We start from the raw sequence: 25,389 nt of genomic DNA on the forward strand, positions 1-25,389 counted from the left end.
TCTGGCTCTGGGCCGTCCTTATTGTTGCGCCCTGAGATATCTCCCAGACTCCTCAGTTGGCAGTGTCTGTGCCATCTGAGGCTTCTCTGTCCTCCTGGCAGATGAGTGATATGAAAGCAGATCTGTCCCTAATGTCCGAGAGGCATCGCAGAGCCTTTCCTGCTCATGTTTCAGGAAGGATGCATCTGTTCTTTATGATAATTGCTTTGGTGTGCATTTATTTATGAAGATTCATCATATATAGGCTACTCGTTAGACATAGCCAGTTGAAAGACCAGCATGAATTTTGATTTATCCAATAGGACATCATTGATGATAGTAACGTTCCTCTTTTTGGGGTAGGGATAGGAAAGCCTATTGCCAATGCCAGTGTACTTCTGCCAACATTTGATTGTTTAATAAGACTATTCGAAGACCATGTTTATTCAAGAATATGTCCTTCTTGGCTACACACACTTTTACATGCATTTTCATCTTTCTAAGTCCAATCTGACTGCAGATTCCAAAAGTACTGTTTATATGTACCATAAACTTTCCAATCCAGTTTAAATACTCATTAGCTATGTTTAAATGCAATAATTTCAACAAATCTATTGAAATTAATCCAGTCCAACTTCAGATTCTGTTGAAGACTCCCTAAACGTAGTAATCCCATTCACATTAGCGCTGCTCGATTAATCAAAATCAAACCGAAATTGCGATTTGACGTTGAGCGATTATTAAAGCTACACTGTGTCAATTTTTAAGTTGATTCTTAGCAAAAAAAAAACCACTTTGTTCTTTCAAAATGATATGTGCTCATTAATGTGTAATTACTTCTACCAACTAATCAAGTATTCTCGTAAGCGTAGAATCTGCCATTTAGAATACATACGAGCGAGTCGCTCGAATGGTGGCAGCCATATTGCGCCTCCATCTTGAAAATACATTAGCCAAAGAGGGACATACCCGGAAATTCAAGCTTCGCCTTTCGCGTTTTTACACTCAGTGGCACCGTGACGAATGCGAGGGGGAGATTACTCGCTTCTGCCGGCAGATTTTAATAAATACAGCCACCGTAGGAGTTAAAACGCCCTCGGAATGAGAGGGGCTAGAAAGTAATATTCAATTGGTAGATTTCACCGCTAGATGGGAGAAAATCCTACACAGTGTAGCTTTAAATAGCAAAGGCTACGCTTTTCCACCGCGATTTTTCAATTGAATAAATACATGCACAGTGTTGTACTGTGTTAGTGAAGAGTGTCTCTGTAAATGCTGCTCCATCTCTGAAAAGCACTGCGAGTTTGAGTCGCTTATAACGTGCAACATGCGACAAACATCTTCCCAAACTTGTAATGCGAAGCGTTCATAAACCTGTTGTTGACCAACAAAAGACATTTAATAACATGTTTTTACTCACTTCATATCGTCAGTCGAGTTCCTTTTGTGATCTGATTTGGATTCTTATCACAGAATGAGGCATATATTATTTTACAGTATTCTAGTGTTTCTCACAAAAGTATAGATCACAAAAGGAATTTGATTGACGATATGAAGTGAGAAAAAACAAGTTATTAAAATGTCTTTTGTTGGACACAGATTAGCTGTGTCGATTAGCATTGCATTATAAACTAGATGTACCGCATCGCGGTACAAAATATGACCGCCGCTCAGGCCTGCACTGGCTTTCCACAAAAATAAATGACGTGGAGTAATTTGGCTGTATTGCGTGTTTATGTATATACCTAAAAAAAGTAATAGTATGTGCATGTCTGTCTGTGTGTGTGTGTGTGTGTGTGTGTATGTGTGTGTATTTGTGTATGTGTGTGTCTGTGTGTGTGTGTGTGTGTGTGTGTCTGTGCGTGTATGTATGTGTGCGTACATGTGTGCGCGTGTGTGTTTGTGTGTGTGTGTGTCTGTGCATGTGGATTTGTATGTGTGTGTATGGGTGTGTGTCTGTGCGTGTGGATGTCAGTGTGTGTGCATGCTTGCGTTTGTTTGTATTCCTGCATGTGTGTGTGTGACAGTATCATCCTAAACCAGCAACCCTTCGCTCAACAGCACCATCTACAGGCCGATGAGTGTACAGTCACTAAATGTGCACATAAATGAATTTATTTTATACCCCCCCATGGATGAAATTCTACAAAACTTAGCAGAGGATACCCCCAGAGGTTGTCAAGTTAATCATACACATGAAATATGGTGCAGTTCTGAACATCTCCACTGAAGATAGGGGCGATTAAAGCAGAATAATATTGCATTTTCATTTTTTATGGGAGGGGCGCAAATCACAAATGAGTGATTATGGGCTAGGTTGATGTGCCATAAAAATTTCTTCATCCTCGGTGCCACGGTTCAGGTAGTTATTTAGGAAAAACTGCATTTTTTGGGTTTGGGGGGGCCCAGCGCGGGGGGGGAGTGGCCCCCGGGGACCAAACAAAATTTTTCCTTAGAAGTCTAGTGGGGCTACATGCCCACCAAATTTCATGTTCCCCGGTGTTTCGGTGTCCCTGGTATGGTTGACGAAAAATTTACGGGGGCCCCAGCGCGGGGGGGGGGGGGAAGTGGCCCCCGGGGACCAAACGAAATTTTTCCGTAAAAGTCTAGTAGACCAACATACCATAAAAATTTCTTCATCCTCGGTGCCACGGTTCAGGTAGTTATTTAGGAAAAACTGCATTTTTTGGGGTTTGGGGGGGCCCAGCGCGGGGGGGGAGTGGCCCCCGGGGACCAAACGAAATTTTTCCTTAGAAGTCTAGTGGGGCTACATGCCCACCAAATTTCATGTTCCCCGGTGCTTCGGTGTCCCTGGTATCGTTGACGAAAAATTCAGTAAGGTGACAAAAAAAAAAAAAAAAAAACTTTGACAATCCCTATATGACCGGCTAGCTACGCTAGCGGCGGTCATAATAAACGTTATAATTATGAAAACACCAGAGAAGGCTTGAAGAACTCAAATACACCATATATTGTCGCAGTCGTGTGTTTATCGTCTTCATGTTTAATCAGTCAAATCGTTTCTATCTTCTTTTTGTTCCGCTACAGTGCTAGCTTCACCTTAGGGATTTCCTGAAAACATCATTATATTACATCTCTGAGTCAAATGTGGAGTTTCTGCTGGAGGGTGTCCTCTGGCTTCCAGTGTGAATGAACAGACGTGTGTTTAGCGCTCACTAATGGTCACTCCATCCTATTTTGGGTTAAAAAAATATGAAAAATAATACTTCTCTCTCTCTAAAGAAATGTATATGTGTTTTCTCCAGTGTACAGGAGTTTCTCCCCCAACCGTGGATGCAGAAGAAGCTCATATTTCATACTTCAGCTAGTTTTTGATTTTGCATTCCTCCTGAGTCCTGACAAACGTTCATCTATTGAAATGAATCCAGTCCAACTTCAGATTCTGAAAGTTCTGTTTACATGAACCCTACCCTAGGCTAAATGTTGCAATCACATTCACATAATTGATTACATATGCAGCCGCTGTGTATTTTAATGCTGGTTCAGCTTGGTTTAATCTTAATTAGTGATAGTGCTGCTGGTCTTGCTGGTTAAACTACTTCGGAGGCTCGATGTGCACAGCCCGGCATTTTGCTGGCTATATAAATCATATGCATCATAAAGGAAGGCTCCATATATCAGAATATCAATGAATAATGAATGAATGGCTCAATAATAATGAAAGGATATTGGGAGCGTTCCTCTATTTACCCCCTTTTCTCATCTGGGTTCTGCAATCCTCTTTCAGATCTTTAACACGTCTCTACTAACTTCTAACTATAACTAACTAAGATCAGACTAGTTTGTAGAGCATATTTATAGTCATTTTAATTCATAATTGTGTAGGTCATTTCAATACAAGCTGGCTTTAATATAACAGTCAATTATTTAAATATAGGACTAATACAGTTCATATTCATAATTTCTCATAACTGTTTGTAAATTAAATTTACAGCAGCTTTGCAGTTTGTCGTTTTGATTGTTGATTATATTGTAAGTGCTCTTGTTTTGTGTTTTTTATTGTTATAGTTTTGAAAAGTAAACTTTGTGCGAATATAATCCCATGCTCAAGCACTGACGCTATCGCTTTCTGGTTCGAAACCAGCAGGTTTAAGTGTTTTCTTGCCCAGAACAGGCTTTTCCAGGGTAGAATTGAATTGGACCAAGTTGGGCATATTATGAGTTGAAAAGGGGTTTATGAAATCTCAGTGTTATTTAAGATTTAGGATTTTGCAGTCTTTATTCACATTAAACTAAACTACAATATGATTTCCTTGACTGCATTCCTTCCCTGTTAACGAATGCAGTCTATTCCTGTTGGGTTTTCTCACTGTTGACTCCTGAGATCATCGTGTCACACCTTTTTCTTTTAACACTCTCTCTCTTTGGCTCTATAGAGTTCTCACATGCTCTCGGTTTGATCTCGCTCCCTTTCTTCTCTCTCTGCTGTTTGCTTGGCTGCAATCTGCTTCCATGTGCACCAGTGATTTGACACAGCTTCTTTGTGGCTTGTTTGCAGAGCGCGGAGGGCAGGCCTGGTTGCCAAGGTTGCCTCCAAAGCGCTTAGCTTCATCCAAAGACTGTGAATCATTTGTATTCAGCTACATAACTCTTCAGATGCGCAGGAAGAACAAACCCTGACTCCAAAATCAGTTGATTTGTGAAGTGCATGATGGAGACGAGACCAGAATGCCTTTACAACCAGTAAATCACTCACATGCGTCTTTAATTAGCCAATGCTATTAAATTGCAGGATTTCAGTCATCTGTGATTGAGTTAAAGGCAAAAAATAAGTTTGGCGCAATATAAATTCATTGCTTGCTGAGCTTTGCGCACTGTCGCTTGGCTGAAAGCTCTGTTGCTTTCTTTCACACACACACACACACACACACACACTCAACGTGAGAGAAAGAGAGAGACTTCCACACATGCCACGTAAAGAGAATTGACACGCTAGATTTAAATGCAGGGCTTGACGATAAGGACTGCCCGATGGCCAAGAGTTGACAGAACTATTACTGTCCTGATCGGGCCAGAGCTTCATCGTCGTGAAAGTTGATCTTTTGCACATTGCCAATATAAACTTAAAAAGTTATTAAAAAGCCCCAAAAGATCGTGAATTGAGCTCTCTTTCACGAACGGACAAATGCCCATCTTGGCGAGTATCCTAGTAAACATAGTCGATTATGTGTTAAGCGAAAGGAAACAGTGGAGAAAGAAAACGCATGTGTAACAGTATCAGTATACTGGATCTGTGCATTATCTCTTAAAGTGACAGCAGCCTAATATTCCTGCTGATGTCTGTGATTTTAATGTTAATCACACAACAAAAGACTCACTGCAAAAATAAAATAAAAAAACTTAATGCTCTTGACTTCAATAACTTTTGTAACTTAAGGACTGCAACTTAAGTAACTGTAATAAGGATTCATCTATATTTAATTTGTACAGTGAAGACTATGCAGTGTTATTTTACATTTGCTTATTCAATTTCTGTACCTAATCTACCTTATATGCATATAACTACTGTTAGATTTACCTTAAAAACCTAATAAACACTGTTTATTTAATTTTTTAACTTTGTTCTATTGTGTTTATTTGTAGTGTCAGTGTAGTCAAATCAATTGGGCTGGGTATCGAGTTCAATACTTTTTAGGCACTGACCGAATTGCCTCGATACCATCGAGTATCAAAAAAATGTCTCGTCATTCGGTACCAAATTTCGATACCTGAGGGGTTAATCTGGTCAACGTCAGTGAAACAATGAGCATGCGGCATGTATGATGTGCCCAAATCAAGTGCTGGCTGTGGTGAGGCATCAAGGAAAAACACTAGTTTATGTCGGCTTGATGGCAACAGCGTGTGCGATGACCGTGATACATGAATGGCGCAGACAAGCACCGCGTGCGTCACACATGCTGTGGAGTAAAGGGATCCGGCCAATCATTGACGCAGAACATCCAGGATTCATATTTAAATAGTCCCTTTGCGGTTTAATATTTTATTTTGCGGTTTAACCCGTCAAAATAAAAGTTTGGTTTAACTTAAAGAAACTGCGACAGAAATATATTACTCTTGTACAGTATAAATCCGGAATCCAGAAGAATTTGAATGGGAAAAACGGAATTAACTCGCATACATTATTAGGCATCTTGTAAAGTGTGCTTATCCTTAAGGTTAGCTGCATTAACATTTTAGCTTTCTCCTCTTCACTTTAATGTTACAGCCTCTGCTATAACATTATCTGTTCATAAAATTGGTATCGAAAAAAAAAGTACTGTTCAGGAACCGGTATCGAAGTCATGGTATCGGTACCCTACAAATCAATAATATTACTGAATATTAAGTGTCTTTTACACTGCACACACTAATGCCTATCAGTTTTTCCTCAACTCTTTGTTTAATCTGTTGATCTCTGGTAGACATGCAAGTTTTCCTCTTTTACCCCCAAGACTGTTTACATTTTAGAGTAACGTGTAAGTTCTTGTTCACTATAAGCTCTCAGACGCTCTGGAAGTGTGTTTACTCATCTCAAAGTAAATAAACAGACTTCAATATCAGAATCCCGCTAATTGTAATAGTCTTGGAATTTAGATATTTTTTCCCTTGAAGTAGTTAGTGTGTAAGATTAGAGGAACAGTTGATAAGGAAAGGACGTGTTTCGTTGGATGTGTATCTTGTCGTCTGGCTCAATGTTTCGTCTCCTCCCTCTTGTGCTTTCCATCTAGACTCTTGATCTATTCTGCAGAATATTGTTCTCTGTTCAAACATGTCTTTTACACAGTGACTTGGTTTCATTTGTCAGCTTGTGTTCGTGTTTTGGCAGTGCCGTCGTGTTTTTATTCTGCTCTGCGTTGTCTCAGAGATATGTTTGGGTATCAGCTTGAGTACATGTGAACATTGTAGTAAGTGTGTTGACTTTTCAAAGATCTTTTCTATTACTAACAGTAACAAACAATATAGGCCATATTTGGCATAATTTTATACTCCAACTAAGAGGGAATTTTAAATGAAGCATTATGGAAATTAACTGGAATTAACTAAATCATGAAAAATAGGTGTCATGCAAGATTTTGTGCTTTAATGCAAGTGTGTTTTTGGATAGTATTAAACACAATTCATTGGGAAAACAATATGCTACAATGTTGTTGTTTGGTCACATATAATAGTGATTCAAAGAACCCAGAGTGGATAGTTTTATCTTTTTCCTTTTCCAAGTCCTTAAATAAATGTTGTGGATTGTCACCCTCATCTATAAATATACGAGTAAAATCAACTACATTTGTTCCAGGGTAAATTCACTTAATCTCATTACATTTACGTATTAATTCATAGTCATTGTAGTGTCATTACTAGCAACTGAAATGTTAGAAACATTGTTTTCACTTTCGAACAAGAACTTTCTCCTTTTAGTATGTGTTTGCCTCCATTGCTGTAGTTTTTAATCACATTGCTGCACAATTTAACAGTAGTTTTTATGCATAAAAATTCCATTTTATTAGCACATCCTACTGAAAATCATGCTGTTCATGGAAATCCCCAGTTCATTCCTATGGGATGTTGTGAGGTAGCAACCGAAACCAAGGGTAGAGTCTAACAAAAGTTAATTTGCTTTTGTAGACAAAACAAACACTATTTAGACTAATCCGACATGTTCTGTCAAGTGGTTCGTTGTTTAGCGTGTAAATGTTTTAACAGCACTCTTGTCTTCTCAGAATTCCTCCATGATGCCTGAGGTGCGGGACCTTTCCGACGCCCTGCCAGAGATGCCCATGGACCCGATCACTGGCGTAGGAGTCGTGGCCTCGAGAAACAGAGCTCCCACCGGCTATGATGTGGTGAGTGTGTCCTATACAGTTATGCAGAGGGTGAAGATAGCGTAGAAAGTGCATAAGGAAGGAAAACTCTTTGTTCCTCCAGAAGCATTTGTCAATAAATGACATCTGTTCTTCTAGTTTTTTGGGGGGGGTTTGGTGTAGTGCCTAGCATGCTGTTTCTATACGAGACACTATGGCTGTATTTAAAAACCTAGTGAGACATAGATTAATACACACTCACATTTAGAGTAATTCATTTAGCAGATGCTTATTTTTATAAGAGCTGATTTTAAATTAGATAAATTAACATTGATGATAATAAAAAGATGTCTTTCTTGAACAGCAAATCCGCATATTAGAATGATTTCTGAAGGATCATGTGACACTGAAGACTGGAGTAATGATGCTGAAAATTCAAGTTTGATCATAGGAATGAATAATATTTTACAATATATTCAAACAGAAAACAGTTTACTGTATTTTTTATCAAATAATTGCAGCTGTACTGAGCATGAGAGACTTCTTTCAAAAAAATGAAAAAAATCTTACTCCAAACTTTTGAACTTTATATAGTTTTTGTACACAATATATTTTTTAAATTCACCCCAAAATTTTGAAACACAATGTTGATTAATTTACTTGTCAATTTTGGAGCTGACACGAGGGCATCTAGCACTACGGTTAATTTGGGCACGCAGAGATGATGTTATTGTGCGATAATCTGATAATGGTCAAATACCAGCTAAATAACCATCTCACCGATAGGTGTGGGTGATATGACCAAAGTCTTATAGCACAAAATTATTCATTTTATTATGATAACGGTATATAATAAACTATAGTTAATTTTGCTTTAAATAAAGTTTCAAAATTTTTGAGAACATTGAAATTTAATAATTCTTATCACCAATTTCAATGTCACAAAAAAACTAATACTAGCTTAAGTAAAAATAAATAAAAAAAACCCATAAAACTCTTAAGCTTACTGAAGACAAGTAAACTAATTACAAGCAATAGGACAAAACTACAATAGAACACAAACACAAATGAAATGGGCCTGCCTGAAAAACTTCAAGCTTTAGAAATAAGAACGGCATAAATATACTACATAAATTGAATAAAGTAATTAAATGTACAAAAACCAGTGCATAGTCTTCACTGTGCAAATTAAATATAGCCTACATTTATTCTTATTAAAGTTACAGATGTGATTGAGTCAAGAGCAGTGAGTGATTACCTTCGTCTTTCTTTTGTTTGATTAGCATGAATGACACAGACGGCAGCAGGTATATTAGGCTGCTGTCACTTTAAAACCGAATGCACTGATCTACAGTACTCAACATTTGAAGTGGATCAAAAAAGTTCAAAAAAAGTTGTCCTAAGACAAGGTTTTGATCCACTTCAAATGTTGACTACTGTAATATTCTACCCTGGAAATCCAGAGTTCTCGCGAGAGCACAAGTTGAATTTGCTCAGCGAGTTTACTCTGGCGTCGAGTAATGATGCTCATTAAATATGCCCTTGTATCCGAGCTGCACCAATCACATCGGGTTATCTGATATAGGCGGGCCAGGGGCGAGCTAAACGACAGCGCTGTGACGTCGAAGTCATTAGTAAACATTGCAAGATGGCTATGGATGAACACCAGTTGTTTGAAACGGCTTTGGCCGCTACAGTGAACGAGTTAGACTTGGCTTTTTATCTAAAAGAGGAACAGAAGGCAGCGCTCGAATCGTTCCTTTGCATGAAGGGCGTTTTTGCTGTTTTGCCGACCGGATACGGTAAGAGTCTAATCTACCAGTTAGCTCCGCTGGTAGCTAAGCATATGGGGCTTGTTGTGATTGGTCGTAGTGTTATCCAATTGCGTGCAATTTCAAATGCATGCTTGGTGCCGCCCCTCGAGGTGGCCGAGTTTCATTAGTCGATGCCAGACCATTAATCTTTCAGATTTAGGTCTGGATTTCCAGACTAGTAATATACTGATATACATGCGCTTTCTTTCTCAACTCTTTACATTCGCTTAAGACATAAATGACTGTTTACAAGGATACTTGTAAAGAGGGACATTTGGAAACATAAGTGTGTGTATCTGACCGTTCAAGCTTAATAAGTCGCCAAAAAGAACGCATGAGCAGTGATTTATGTGTGCGTGTTTCAGGTGTGCACTCGGACAGTGCACGTAAATGTGAGTGAAACAGACTGCTGTAATATGACATGCCTTGTGTAATTGTTGATATGTAATACTAGAACGATGTTGGATGTATTTCTCTTTAGAGTTAATATCAACAAAGAGCCCTGGAGACATGCACACAAACCATGTTGATCTCAGTTGCAGAAAATCCCTTGTCATAGTGTTCACAGTTAACAGGCTGGGAGAAATACGATCTGTGTGTGGTTTAAAGGGTTGACGTTTAAAGGCTCACAGCTATGCAGGCGATATCTACGCGATCACACCACCTGAACCATCAAGGAGACGTCTTTAAGAAGGTGTTTGCGTACAGTGTCAACGTTCTGCTCTCACTGTAACATCTACTTCATTTTGTAAGATCTCCCTGAGACTGTTTTCCCAAAACCTTTTGGGAAAAATGCCACAGTATAGCGTAGGATCATCAGGATTAATGTTTACATGTCGCACCTCATGAATAGCCTGACATGAACGTCGCATAACACCCTAGAAAGTGCATTTCTGATCACAGGCCCAGTTTCTGACGTTTTGTGCCGTAATTTTTCTTTGTTGCACCATTGCTTTTGTGTTTTTTTGGGCAGGAACTCGCACATGATCTAGATCTACTTTGGCAACAGAAGACGCAGTGGGGTTGTTGTGTTTCCTTTAGCTGTCCCGGTCGTTGTCGTCACTCCAGCGCAGAGCTTAACAAAGCTTCCTGTGTGGATTGCTTGAGTGTGTGAAAGCAGGGTCTGTTGATAGCACCCGTTCCACCCCCAAAAACGTCTTCTCAAATGGCAGAATCGCTGTAGTCTACACGCAACGCATCAGAACTAGAGAGAGAGAGAGATAAATCTGTTGTTTCTACCACTAACAGTGAGCTACTTGTGTCTTTCTGTCTGTTCAATATCAAACTACAGAAGTCTGAGGTTTGACTCTTGGACAACCCCTTAAATCTGGGCTCTTCAATGACTTCATTGAGTCATTACTTTGTCAGATATCCTTCCAAGGTGTCTTTTTAATTGGTTCAAATGAATGTAGGCATTGTTATTTGTCTGTTGTTTACAGACAATATCTATGTAATTTTAATTATTAATATCAAACTGCCTTCATCAATTTCAAATTTCCTTTAAAGATAGGCAAAGAAAGGGTTTCAATATTCATCCAATTTTAGTATACAGGTGAAACTCGAAAAATGTGAATATCGTGCAAAAATGTGTGTATTTCAAATTAAAAGGTGAAACTAATATATTTAGTATATATAACTATATACAGATGCATGATTATACTTTTCAGAGGGCTGACATTTCTGTATTTAAAATCCTTAATTTCATTTAATATTCTAGATTTTGAATTTGGGGTTTTCATAAGCTGTAAGCCATAATCATCAACATTATAACTTTTGAATGATATTCTAATTTTTCGAGTTTCACCTATACATTGGTACAGATGTTATGAATATTATGAGGGTGTTATGCCTGTCTTTTGCATCACTAACGATTGATTTAGCTAATTAATGGTGCTTTCAAAGTAAAGCATTATGATTATTATTGTTCAGTCTTTGGCATTTAAACAAATTGAATGGTTAGCGACTTCTTTTTATATGAACTTAGCTGATACTGAGCAGGACAATGACAAAGTTTGGTGCAATTTTACAGTTTTATTACAGCAGGAATTAGGAAATACAGAAATAGAGGAAGTACCATTTTAGCTAGCCTTGACTTCTTACCTACTCTTACTTCCTCAAAGCAACGTAAGCCATGAGCAGAGAATCGGAAGATAAAGCTCAGTCTTCAATGGGGTCTATAAAATGTGAAAACTTATATCATGCCAAATTATAAATGCCAAATTATATCATCAATGTGAGTGAAATGTTTGTTTGAAAAATGAACATGAATTTGCGTCTCAGTATTTGGATTGTGTCTCTTTTGCTTTAATGACAGCGGCATTTGAGCTACAATGAACAAATGAGATGATCATGTTTTCCAGGTTGATCTGAGATGTTTCATAGAGCATCTTGAGCCTCAATGGAAGCCAGAACTTAAGTTCACATGGTCAATGTCACAAACTTACTTACATTTCAGTCACCTAGAAATAGTGCAGGAAATTGAAGATTTAATTTTCAAATTCATAAAACCCTTTAAAATCACAAATTTCAAGTCTCAGACATTTTAATCCCAACATATATCCATCAGACTTCTTTTCTGTGCATTCTCTTATTAAAATATAACTGACACTAATAGTATATCATATATTTGGTGTATAAATATGCATATCATCATGTCCGGCCCTAAGACTTAAAGGGATACTTCACCGATTAGCATTAAGCTTTGTATCGGTAGAAACCCGGTAGTATTCTCGAATGGCCGTGCTTCCCTCCCTCATGTCCCCCTGAGACGAGAGATTTCTGGATTGTGTGTCTGGAAAAAAACATCAGATGACGCAAAAATCATCATTTATCATCATCTGAGGCTTTTTTGTCCAGAGACGAGAGACTCCAGCCAGTAGGAGGAGCTCGTTCCGCATGTCTTCAACCCGCCCAATCCATAGGGGGATCTCACGATAAAACGCCGTCTTTTCAGTTTCGAGTCGACTAGTAGCCTAGCTGTATCATTTCTCCCGATACTGCCCTCTGTAACCGGTAGGCGTGGCTTGGGAGTGGCCTCGTAGGGCAGCGAAGCAAGTGCATTCTGGGAGTTGTTGTCTTTCATCCACATGAGCCAAAAAGATGAGCCTTTTCTCAGTCTAGAAGGCACCAACTTCTAAAATAATTTCACATTTCTACTACATAAATTACCCAATTTAAATACACATTCATCTTTCCAGCGCTGAAATGCTGCATCACTCCAGACAGTGGTCTTTCCCTAACACTTGTGGGACATTTTACCCGCTCATTGTTCAGTCGTGTTTGTCGAGTGGCTTGTGGGAAGCCAGCTGCTATGGCACGACTGATGGGTGGCTGTTTGTGTGGGCAGCTCATGCTGTTTATTGAGCAAGCATGCATGTTGACTGCTGTTGAGATGGACTGTACAGTTAGCGCTAACCATCTCCATGTGGGCCATACAAGCTGAATGCTTTTTTTTTTTATTGGCAGAACTTCTCAAAAGAACTTCTTTAAAAGCCGTTCTGAGATGTTGCGTCTTTTTATGTCTATCCTCCTAAAATCCTCACCACTAAAGGAACATCTAGATACTCCGTAATCAACCTTACTAATCGACTAGTTTGTTGTACATCTAGAAAACAATTTTGACTCTTCCTATTAATCTGTTGTGCTTATTATTGAGGGTAGAAATTTCCCAGAAGCCCTTGAGAAGCTAATTAAAGTCTGTTATAAATTAGGAACTCGTTTGAACTAAATCAGGCCTTTTTTTTTCCTGATGGATTATTAATGTGAATAAATGTTTTGTCATATATTGGCTCATGGCTGTCGTACTGAATAAATTATTTGTTTATCCTTTTAAGAACAGAATCAAGCAAGTAACCTTCTGCAAATGGAAAAACTAATTTTATTATAATGCATAATCAAATCAGTTTTTCTTTTCATTCCTTTTAGGTTGCACAAACCACAGATGGGATTGATGCAGACTTGTGGAAAGATGGCCTGTTCAAATCCAAGGTGACCCGCTATCTGTGCTTCACCAGAGCATTCTCCAAAGAGAACGTGAGTCATGTCTTCAGTTCTTTATCAGATCATTTCTTTTAATTATGGTAACCTTTATAAATACAAATATTTCTAGTCCAAGATGCTGATTTGTTAAAGTCGGCATGAAACGGACGTGGGAATCGACTGTTCTTCCCTATTGTGAAGTATATCTGAGTGAAACTGAGTGTTGGGTGGGACTTTATTTTTGTCCCGGGGAATTGATTGGATAATTGGATTGTTGTGGATCGTGATTGGTCGAACTTATGAGAGTGACAGGTTGTCCCGCCCTCGCTCCAGTAAACACGTCATTAGAGAAGAGAAATATGTCATGCCTAACAACACCTTATTTACAATATAGCACAACCCATTTGCCTAAACTTTCTGTAGTACTGAGCCACTTCAGTTTAAAGGCCAAAAACGGGGATGAACTTTTAAATATCCAGAGCATGTTCATCATGATGGAGTGTTTATATAATATTATATCTTGTTAGAGTTTAAATGATCCCTGTAATATGTCACAGGATCTCTTCTATTTGTTTTTGTTCATGAAAACAAAGCCGTTCCTCTTCCTTCTGGCCCTGCGGGGGTTTAGTCTAATTCTTTCTTCTCAGGCAAACCAAAGCGGAAAGAGCTTTAAAATAATGTTTGTGGTTCTACTTTTTTCCCTGCTTTGAAATTACTTCTGTTTTTGGTGCAAGAAACCTTGATTACATTACTATTATTATGATGATGATGCTTCACAAATATTGTATGCTAGGGCTGCACAATATATAGAAATTATCAAAATATCGCGATGTGTATATCGCAACGGCTTGCAATAACTGGGGTCATGAACAAAAGACACTCACTGCTCTTGGCTAAATATCTTTTGTAGCTTTAATAAGAATCAGTATATATTTAATTCATACAGTGAAAACTAAGCAGTGTTTTATTTTTTACGTTTGATTATTCAGTTTCTGTTGTTAAATAACCCTAATGTATGTCTACCTGAAACCCTAAACCCCACTGATGTTAAAGGAGCACGCCGACTTTTTGGGACGTTAGCTTATTCACCGTGTCCCCCAGAGTTAGATAAGTCCATACATACCCTTCTCATCTCCGTGCGTGCCGTAACTCTGTCTGACACACCCACCGCTAGCATAGCTTAGCACAAAGACTGGAGGTAAATGGCTCCAGCTAGCATACCGCTCCCAATAAGTGACAAAATAACGCCAATATTTTCCTATTTACATGTTGTGATTTGTATAGTCACAGCGTGTACAAATAACAAGGTCACATGAGACACAGCCATCTTCTAACCGTATACATACTGGGAACTATATTCTCAGAAGGCGAAGCACTGCTACTTGGGCGGAGTGATTTACTCCAGCGAACTCTCTGCTCCTCACCACGGGGCAAATCACTCCGCCCAAGTAGCAGTGCTTCGCCTTCTGAGAATATAGTTCCCAGTATGATACGGCACGCACGGAGATGAGAAGGGTATGTGTGGACTTATCTAACTCTGAGGGATACGGTGAATAAGCTAAAGTCCCAAAAAGTCGGTGTGTTCCTTTAAAATAAAACTTCTTATGCTACAGTAGAAACACTGATGTTCACTTTCGGAAGTTGTAGGGATGTTTTCTTGTCACAAAAAGAATGTGAAACACGTATGTAGGTTATATAATTTTAAATATATTTGTAAGATAATTTATGTTTATTTTACACACTTAAAGCATTATCGTATCGCATATCGCATTATTTAATGAATTATCGCATTTTTCTCCAATATCGTGCAGCCCTATTGTTTGCTTATGTGTTAGAAATACTAATAAATCTAGAGATGTGGTCTATTGACGTTCTCCCGTATCTCTCCACAGAGTCATTTAGGAAATGTGCTCGTAGACATGAAGCTCATCGACATCAAGGACACGCTGCCTGTGGGATTCATTCCCATTCAGGAGACCGTGGACACACGTAAGAGCCCACATCTCCTCTTGATCATTTACTACAGCTATTTCAGCCAGATCACAACTGATGCGTCTTCAAAACCATATTTTCTAATTGATTTGCATAGCATCCCAGGGTGGATTCGACGTTGAAATATGAATACTTTTGAAGTCTTTTTCAGAATGCTAAAAGTGAAATTGCGCTTGCATAACGAGCTGCGTTTGTGTTCACATACTTGCGTTTTGTATATTTCAGGCTTAAATGTAATCATTTCATAAAATCACACTATATGTTTGCACAGACACTCAAGATATGAAACCGTTATCGTAGCTTAAATAAAGCAGTGACGCTCCAGACCAGAGTTAAAGAGATGCTTGTTTGTAGTTGCTAGTAGAGCTGGACCGCCATTGTGGATTTAGTTTCTCGTGTTTAATAATTAATCGATTGTGTGAAATGATCCTCTTTCATTTCCAGCGCTGACCTCGTTCTGTCTATTGTCTCTCTCTGTTGTAAACTCCATCTCCCTTTCACTTTCTTTAACATGTCCTGTTCCTCTCTCTCCAGAGGAGCCGGCGTTCAGGAAGAGGAGGTTATGTATTAAGTTCATCCCGAGAGACTCCACCGAAGCTGCCATCTGTGATATCCGTATCTTAGGACGCTCCAAACAGGCGCCGCCACAGTATACGTTCATAGGGTCAGTTACTCTACACAACAACTTGTGACCTAGACTGACTTCCTGATATATTTAAAAGACAGTTCGGAAGTATTCAGTGAGAAAACGAATAGTATTCTGCGGGTGGGCAATGTGACATTACACAGCATTAGGGAACATAAGCGTGACCTAACAGCTTTAAGATGTCAGAAAACCCCATGGCATTTTTTTAATGAATTTAAATGTTTTAGTGTGTGTAGATAAATATTGCTGTTATATTCATTATGTACTTTATTTAATAATAATGATAATATATTAGAATAATCATTTATTAACTGTATTTTTATGGAGTTTCATGATTTCATATTTTTCTTCCATGAATGAACTCAACATATATATTTAAATGTTTAATAATACATGTATATAATATATAATTAATATAATAAAATTCTGTATTTATTATATTAATATTGTGATATATTAATAATATTCTAGAAATCTTTTTACTTCTGTTAAAAAGTAAAAATCTATGATCTAATCTAACTTTTTATGGTAATTTATGGTTCCTCTGTGGAAAAAATAATTGTTTTAAAGTTTTTTTTTCTTAAAACATGCAGGTGTCCCGTTATCATTCCACTACCTGTATATTTATATATACACACAATATATATATTTATTAGAGCAATATTCAACATCTTTAATATTGTCATAAGGCTGAAACCTATTAAGACGTCCGGGAGTATCTGGAGATCTCTGGCTGTACTTTGAGATCTCCAAAGCGCTTTGTGTCTTGTATTACTGTCATATATTCTGATATATGTGACCCTGGATCACAAAACCAGTCTCGAGTCACACGGGTATATTTGTGGCAATAGCCAACAATACATTATATGGATAAAAATTATCCATTTTTCTTTTATGCCAAAAATCATTAGGATATTAAGTAAAGATCATGTTCCATGAAGATATTTTGTAAATTTCTTACTGTAAATATATAAAATATTTATTTTTGTGAGTGAATGCAGTACAATCGCGAACATAAATGGAGAACTTTAAAGGCGATTTTCTCAATGTTTCTTTTTTTTAGCACCGTCAGATTTCAGATTTACAATAGTTGTATCTCGACCAAATATTGTCCTATCCGAACAAGTCCTATTGTCCTATCCTAGCTTATTTATTCAGCTCTCAGGTGATGTATAAATCTCAATTTCAAAAAAATGACCCATGTAACTGGTTTTGTGGTCACATATTCTTATTAAATACATCTGTGTTTTGTGTTTCTGAGTATTTAATTTATCCTGAGTAAATCATTTACAGTTTGGTGAATTCTGTGTTTCCTCTTAGAGAGCTGAACAATATGGGGATCTGGTACCGTATGGGAAAGGTGCCACGGACCCAGGACTCTTCACCTGTACAGAACAACTCCTCCACCAACACCACCAATAACATCCAGACCGTCACCAACAACTCCACTCCAGCGCCAGTCATGCCCAAGTACGTGTTTGTGAAGTGTGAACTGCGTTCGTAGCAACAGCTGCAGAATAGAAAGAGAGAATGAGACAAACTGAGAGGAGGAAGAGAAACATGGAGTGGAAAAACACTTTAATTAGCAGATGCAGCATAGCATTCTTTAGATTCTGGAATAAACGAGGTTGTGGTTTTTCAGGAAATTCCATAGTAGTTATAGTATATCCCATATAGTTCCAATATATGTTTTTTCAAGAAAGTTCAAAGATCAGCATTTATTCGAAATAGTCAATTGTCTTTTCTGTCACTTTTGATCAAACAGTATTAATCAAATTAAGAAAAAACATGCGGTTTTCCATGATATAACTGGGCTAATGAAATGTTTAAGAGTGCCTTCACATGCTATTCTTGTGTAAAATGTGTATGTTTACGGGCTTGTTTGTGTCTCAGGGTTTTGTACGCCCCGGAGCTTTTTCTGACCCAAATGGGGAAGTGTCTGTTCCAGCTGTTTCCCTCTCATGATTTCCTCTCTGTCTGTCTGCTCTCTTGATACGGTCTGCCTGTGATCCTATTATATATAACAGGATACAACTGCAGTGAAGTCACATAACCAAAAATGCATTGCAATAAGGGAGTGACCGTCTCTGTCTGGTTCCTGAACGCATGTCTGGGAACTTATGTCATTCTTTAAATATCTAAATCTTAGAGGTGGAAATGGTCATGTAAAACCAAATGTGATGCATGAACCCTTGACTTACATAAGTGAACACTTATGGGATAGGGTTTAGATAACAACACTCTCGGATAATGTATTGGACGTTATAAGGGAAAGATTGTAATGCTATAAATTCAGTCACTTTAATTCAAGTCAGTTATCTTTACCACATTACAAAGGGAGAGTATCAGTGGTTTAACACAACTATATTCTATTTATATCCACCGTTTTCCCAATGCCCCTTGAGGTTTTGCACGAATTATGGGAATAACTTTCATTAAGCTGTGAACAATCAGCGAAAAGATTCGCTCTATGAACACAGTAATAAGCATTTTCAAAAACTGGGTACAATCAATGAGACGACATTATTCTACTCGCCCTTCAACCATCGAACATTAAAAGGACATTTAAAAGTGTAAAAGCATAAAAAAAATATTATTATTCAGACCATGAATAACCCCAAAAGCTCGATTATTTCCGCAGCAATATTAAAAGGGGTGGTTGATTATGATTTCACTTTTTTAATTTAGTTAGTGTGTAATGTTGCTGTTTGAGCATAAACAACATCTGCAAAGTTACAATGCTCAAAGTTCAAAGCAAAGGGAGATATTTGCTTTGAAAGAAATGTTTTTTTAAGGACTACAACAAACGGCTGGTAGAGACTACATGACATTCCTCCCAGGTTATTGACATCACCAACCCAAAAATGTACATAAACCCCGCCCCCGGGAACGCAATTTATAGATTATCATGACAGAATATGCCAATCAATGACTAGAAGATGCTACACATAAACTACATAAATTCATCAACTAACCATTCAGAAACGTCCTGTTGCTTCTACATGTTGTCACTTCTTCTTGAGTCTCTGCATTATTGTCTGACTCCGGTTTGAACATAAACATTGAAATTTTCAGTGCATGTGAGGTAAAAAAAACATGTGCTCTTGAAGCTCCGCCCTCTGTGCCGGGAGCAGCAGCTCATTTGCATTTAAAGGAACAGACACAAAAACTAGGCGTTTTTGCTCACCCTGAAAAAGTGACAACTTTAACATGCTATATAAAAATATCTGTGGGGTATTTTGAGCTAAAACTTCACACACACACACTCTGGGAACATCAGAGACTTATTTTACATCTTGTGAAAAGGGTATTATACCACCCCTTTAAAGGATGTGTTAAATATCACTACAGTAATATATGTCTGTATTAAGTAACATTAGTTGCCTTAATCAAAAGTGTTAATTAACTGGAACACTGAGTGATTATTATTATTTCAAAGCGATTTCCATCATTTGACAGATAATAAATATTGTGTTTTACTTGCTTTAGAAATGTGAAAACAAACCTGGAAAGTGACGTGAGGATTTAGGGAATAAACGAGAGATTCTTAGTGCATTCCAGTGATTTATTCATGGAATATTGTAAATTAAATCAAGAGAGCAGATCACAAATGCGGAGAATATGCTTGTCTTTTTCATACTGTTACAGCAGTATACAAAGGAAAAAGAAGGAAAGAATATAATCAGGAGGAAAATAATGCAGCGACTGAAAAAAGCTCTTGCCATATTCGAAACGTCGGATGAGGATTATTTGTAGTGCAACCTTATGATTTGTTTCAGTCGTCTTGAGTGGAACTTCCCCACATTGGAAGTGCCTCCCATAATCTAAATCACAGAAGGCTTGTTCGGAAAAAAGTGGATAGATTTGTTTGTTTTGCCATGATTTGGTATTAAGTGTGGAGTTTCCCTTACAGCTGCCAGCAGAACACCTACATACTGAACGCATCAGCAGAGCAGAAGTCATGTGTGCGGTGGTTTAGTCATGTCATGAGTGTTTAATGGTGGGTGTTGCACATGAGACCTACAGCATTCTCCTGTTATTAAGTGGATCTGTAGTGAATGCACAGCTTTATCTGAACGTGGGCTAGCAGCAGGGATCATGTTACTGGAGCAATTGCTTATGTTTCATCCTGAAAAATGCCGGTTTCTAAGGCTTAATGTGTGTGAACACTGAATTGATTCCTCTTTCACATCTCTATGTGCTTGAAAGGACACACACACAAAATTGTCAAAATACCCATCTTGGCAAGTATTCACGTTAACATAGTCAGTTATGTAAAGAAATCGGATGTGTATCATTATATTGGATTCGTGCATTCAGTCTTAAAATAAAAAATTTCGGTCAGAATTTTTTTTTCTTGCTGATCTGAAAAATTATGCAATCCATGACTCAAAATCCGTAATATGATCTGAACCATGAATTTTGTTGAACCACTAACTATTATAGTATACATTAGGGATGCACTGATATGAAAATTTTGGCAGATACCGATAACCGATTATTCTTTATCTTTGAAAGCCGATAACCGATATATTGGCCGATAAATCTAAATCCAAATTTTTATATAATTTTTGAGAGCCTGATTACAAAAACTAAAGTCTCACCATTAAAATCCATGTCCCAAACACACAATTATAATAATGTTCTCATTATAATTTTATGTAGCCGATATGACAGACCGTATTTTCCTTTTTCGAAGTGATTCCAATCATATTTCAAGCAATTCAAAACCATCATGTTGAACCACTAACTATAATAGTATACATTAGGGATGCATCTGAAGTGTCTCAGCTGAAGGAAATAATACATTATTTATCGGCTTTAATATATCGGCCAAATTTTCTTATCGGGCCGATAACGATAACATTCAAAATTAACATATATCGGCCGATACCGATATGGTGGCCGATATATCGTGTATCCCTAGTATACATTGTTAAAATACCACTGATTCTTGCGTTCAAAAACAGCTGTATGTAGCGCAACAGAATGTGTTATTAAAAAGCAGTAATATTTTTAACTTGTCACGTCATTGGCCGTTTTCACAGCTGGCGCATTTGTTTTGGGAACCGGTGCGTTTTCTCCCTCAACTGGTTCGTTTAGGCATATATGAACACCGGCAATCACGCAGTTGCTCCGAGATCGGCTGAACGAGAAGGTCGTGGCCAGATTGAAAACGAACCATTTCGGTTGAGGTGAGAAAGCAATCCAACCCAACGGACCAACAAACCAAGCGCTATCATAATTCATAACGGGAAATGTGTTATATAAAAAGCAGCAGTGTCTACATCTGCTACATCTACGCCTCTTCATCTGTGTATTTACTTTTCTCAGTGCATTGAAAGAATGCTTTCCCAACGAAGCCTCGATTCCCACTCTAACTGCATTAGAAGTTATATATATATATCATTTTAAATGTAATTAAATATATATATTTAATTTATCTGTCAGAGCGGGAATCAAGTAAGTGTTTGCGTGTCACAACAGCTTTAGATGAATCTTGATGAATGACGCTGAGGAACGTAAACAGGTGAAGTCTGACCAATAAGAGGACAGATTTACTCACATGTGACTTGCATAAACACATGTTAGTACTCTTTGAAGTGTTGCTTTGTGAAAGCGAAACAATCCATGAGGAAAATGCAACATTGTATCAAATAAAGCCCCTGTTTCAGAACAAATCAAATGATCTACAGGTCTGAAAACGCCCTTAAAAACAACACTCATGATGTGCACAACACATTTCTCTGAGAGGGTTTTCTAACAGCTAAAGCTATTTAAAGATTTGCCACTAAAAACTGAAATTCTACTGAAATAACTGAAATATCCTTAAAAAGCAACAAAAAATTAAATAAATTCTAGACAAAATGTACTGGAATGGTCTAGCATCATCCAGCAAACAGTTTGTTTTATTAGGGTGTAGATCTCATGTGATCTGAGACAGAATTATCATAATTGCATGACTGTATTATGGATGCAACCTTCAGTCTTCATCAAGGTTGTGAGTCAGATGAAAGATTGGCAGGGACATTTAGTATGATTTAAAAAGCAGTTGTGTTTTGTTTTTTGTTTACTTTTTCTTTTTTACAGCTGATGAGACACAAACAACTCTGATAATTTTGAGGTTGAAAGAAGATATGTTGAATACTTGTTTGATTAAGTGATTAAGTCTTCTATTTCTGTTCCTCCATAGGCACATATCCATGACCCTGCCGGCATGTTTCAGAAAAAGCACAACCAGACCAGACTTTGAACACCAGAACTCCAACCTCTATGCCATCTCGGGTACCAGAACCACACAAAACACACCTGACCCAATCTGAACACCTTCACAACATCTTCAATATCCCATCAGTGCAAACCCATCAGTGCCCACCAGAGAGAGAAATGTTCCTAGAGCTCCAGTCTAGAAATGCACATGCTTTTACAAATTAAAGGGATATTTCACCGCTGGAAAGATGAATGAGTATTTAAATTGGGTCATTTATGTAGTAGAAATGTGAAATTATTTTAGAAGTTGGTGCCTTCTAGACTGAGAAAAGCCAGAAAATTTATTTTGGGCTCATGTTGATAAAAGACAACAACTCCCAGAATGCACTTGCTTCGCTGCCCTACGAGGCCACTCCCAAACCACGCCTACCGGTTACAGAGGGCAGTATCGGAAGAAATGATACAGCTAGGCTACTAGTTGACTTGAAACTGAAAAGATGGCGTTTTATCGTGAGATCCCCCTATGGGCGGGTTAAACACATGCGGAACGAGCTCCTCCTACTGGCTGGAGTCTCTCGCCTCTGGACAGAAAAGCCTCAGATGATGATAAATGATGATTTTTGCGTCATCGGAGGGTTTTTTACAGACACACAACACAGAAATCTCTCGTCTCAGGGGGACATGAGGGAGGGAAGCACGGCCATTCGAGAATACTACCGGGTGTCTACTGATACAAAGCTTAATGCTAATCGGTGAAGTATCCCTTTAAATTAATAATTAATTCGTTAAGTAGTAGAAATAATCAGTAATGGAGTTTACTCTGTAAGTTTACTCTTTCTAACTAAAAAAAAGTATCGGCTATATGATATACGTGGACTGTGGTAAGAAGAAAGGTAGTGTGTGTTATTATATATCAGATGTACTGTAGAATCTGCTGACTGCTTGAGTTGAGACATGAGCACGTCACATTTGAGATGAAGGTCAGTGAAAAAGGGCTCGGTTAAATTTGCATGTAATAATCCTCGGTCTGAAATCCCATCAGCACTCTCAGTGTCCGTGTGGATTCATAACTGGATGTCATTAGGGATGTAATAATAAACCCTTCTCGAGGTGGAATCTGTTTAACTCTACCAGATGGTGTCAGAATATCTGAGCTCTCGTTCATTACCGCACACATCCGTGAAGAAAAATTACGTCTCCGTCACTATTTAGTTTTATTTATCATTTATCATTTAGCAGATGCTTTTATCCAAAACAACTTACAAATAATTAGGCAATTTGTAGTAATTTGGTTGACTCGTCATTAGGCCTTTCGCGATTATTGATCAATCATCTAATTGTGGTTAATCAATCCAATCGTAATTGAGATGTCTGCGATAATTGTGCAGTTTAAAGTTCATTTATCACATTCATAAATCACATTTTGCCAAAGAATTTTGAAGAAAAGAAAAAAACACCATTGTAAAGTATATAAAGATAGCAAAAGGTCTTCCTTCATACGAAATTAAGCTTCGTTGGTTTAATCAGACTTTATTTTATATTATATTATATTATATTAGAGGTTCTGACAAAATGTTTATTGCTGCTGTCTATTTACAAAATATTTAATTAATTTGAATTAAACACATTTTTTTTAAATGACTCTCATAAAGACTTCACTTGTTTCATTACTGGATGAATCAGTGTTTTAATGACAAATAATTTTTGATCACTTGCCGCCACCTACTGGTGTAACGATGTAATTGATACAATCTTTTTTTGAAGCATAAAGTTGCTTTCAAAGGGTGATTTGCTCTATTTTGATCGCAACCGTAGACATCAGTGTTTATATCCGAACTATAATCTTTTATCCCAGTACTTCTGTGAGCATTTGAATGATTATAACAGAAATAATGATACTGTGTGGTATTTATACATGATAACGGCTTTCTCTGGATCAACGACGGTGCCAACACAGATCTCAGTGTTCGCTATGATCGGTGTGATCGCGATCTTTAAACGACTAATCGTGCAGCTCTATATTATATTATTAATATATACATTTTCACAGCAGTTAGAGTAAATCATGTTGGGTGTATTTTGTTATCATTTGTATTATTATATTACATACGATTCCAAGTATCAGAATAACATATTAGGCTTACACTGTAAGTGACACAGAATTGAATCATTAATCGCAATTTATTTGTTTAATAATGAATCATCAGCACAAAATTCCTGATTGTGACTGACAGGCCCTACTTTACATAGCCATTCGAATTATATTTGGTAGAGTGATTTACTGCTTTATTATAGTTAACTCGTTCTAGTGTGCTCTATTTAATTCTGCTTTCTTGACTTCTCAGCTATGGATGGAGTGCCTTTCATGATCTCTGAGAAGTTCGCGTGTGCCTCCAGTGACGTGAGTCAAAAAACACAATACTTCAAAGCTTCCATAGGATTAAATGTGTGTTATAGGTAACTAGTACAAGAGCTTATCTGGACATTGAGGAGGATTGTGTGTGTCTGTGTGTTTCAGTTGCAGCAGGTTGATCTAATGGGCATCAGAATCAAATCACTTGCAGAGATTGAGAAAGAGGTGAGGATCTGTTGAGTTACAACCATGTGTGCTTTTTGTGTTTCCATTTGAATGTATATTAAATGTATACAAAATAATATGTATATATGAAAAGGCCTCAATGCACTATAGTTGTTATTATCAATAAGTAGTTCAATTGTTGATAGAATATTGGTGTTTTATCCTGTTGCTGTCGATACTGTTTTTATAAAAGCAATATCTTTTTAAACGGGACAAATTTAAAGCAACACCAAAGATTCTTTTGTACTTTAAAATAATGTTTCCAAAAGAGTTTCAGTGGTTCATCAAGTCGTAACAGGGTGAACGCCACTTCTGCGTTCGCTTTGCGGCTCTCCATCGGCTATAACCACACTATGCAAGTTTGCCAGATCGGGTAGTGGATCTGTAGTTCGAATG

General features: G+C 37.7%; 1 protein-coding gene across 3 annotated transcripts in view; it reads left to right on the top strand.

Annotated features, from left to right (window-relative positions):
• Positions 1-25,389, top strand: part of mvb12ba (multivesicular body subunit 12Ba) — a 29,856-nt gene that overhangs the window by 2,410 nt on the left and 2,057 nt on the right. For 2 of the 3 annotated variants that reach the window (XM_082171152.1, XM_082171151.1), the window contains exons 2-9: positions 7,695-7,817; positions 13,514-13,621; positions 15,460-15,556; positions 16,094-16,223; positions 17,526-17,675; positions 22,399-22,490; positions 24,761-24,816; positions 24,934-24,993. In XM_082171152.1, coding sequence (XP_082027278.1) covers positions 7,704-7,817; positions 13,514-13,621; positions 15,460-15,556; positions 16,094-16,223; positions 17,526-17,675; positions 22,399-22,490; positions 24,761-24,816; positions 24,934-24,993 — 807 coding nt within the window. In that variant the 5' untranslated portion in view covers positions 7,695-7,703. Of the gene's footprint in view, positions 1-6,510; positions 6,885-7,694; positions 7,818-13,513; positions 13,622-15,459; positions 15,557-16,093; positions 16,224-17,525; positions 17,676-22,398; positions 22,491-24,760; positions 24,817-24,933; positions 24,994-25,389 lie in introns of those variants that run through there. The other variant, XM_082171153.1, reaches the window with a different exon arrangement.

This window comes from Leuciscus leuciscus (assembly GCF_965113295.1).
Source record: "Leuciscus leuciscus genome assembly, chromosome: 5".
NCBI lineage: Eukaryota > Metazoa > Chordata > Actinopteri > Cypriniformes > Leuciscidae > Leuciscus > Leuciscus leuciscus.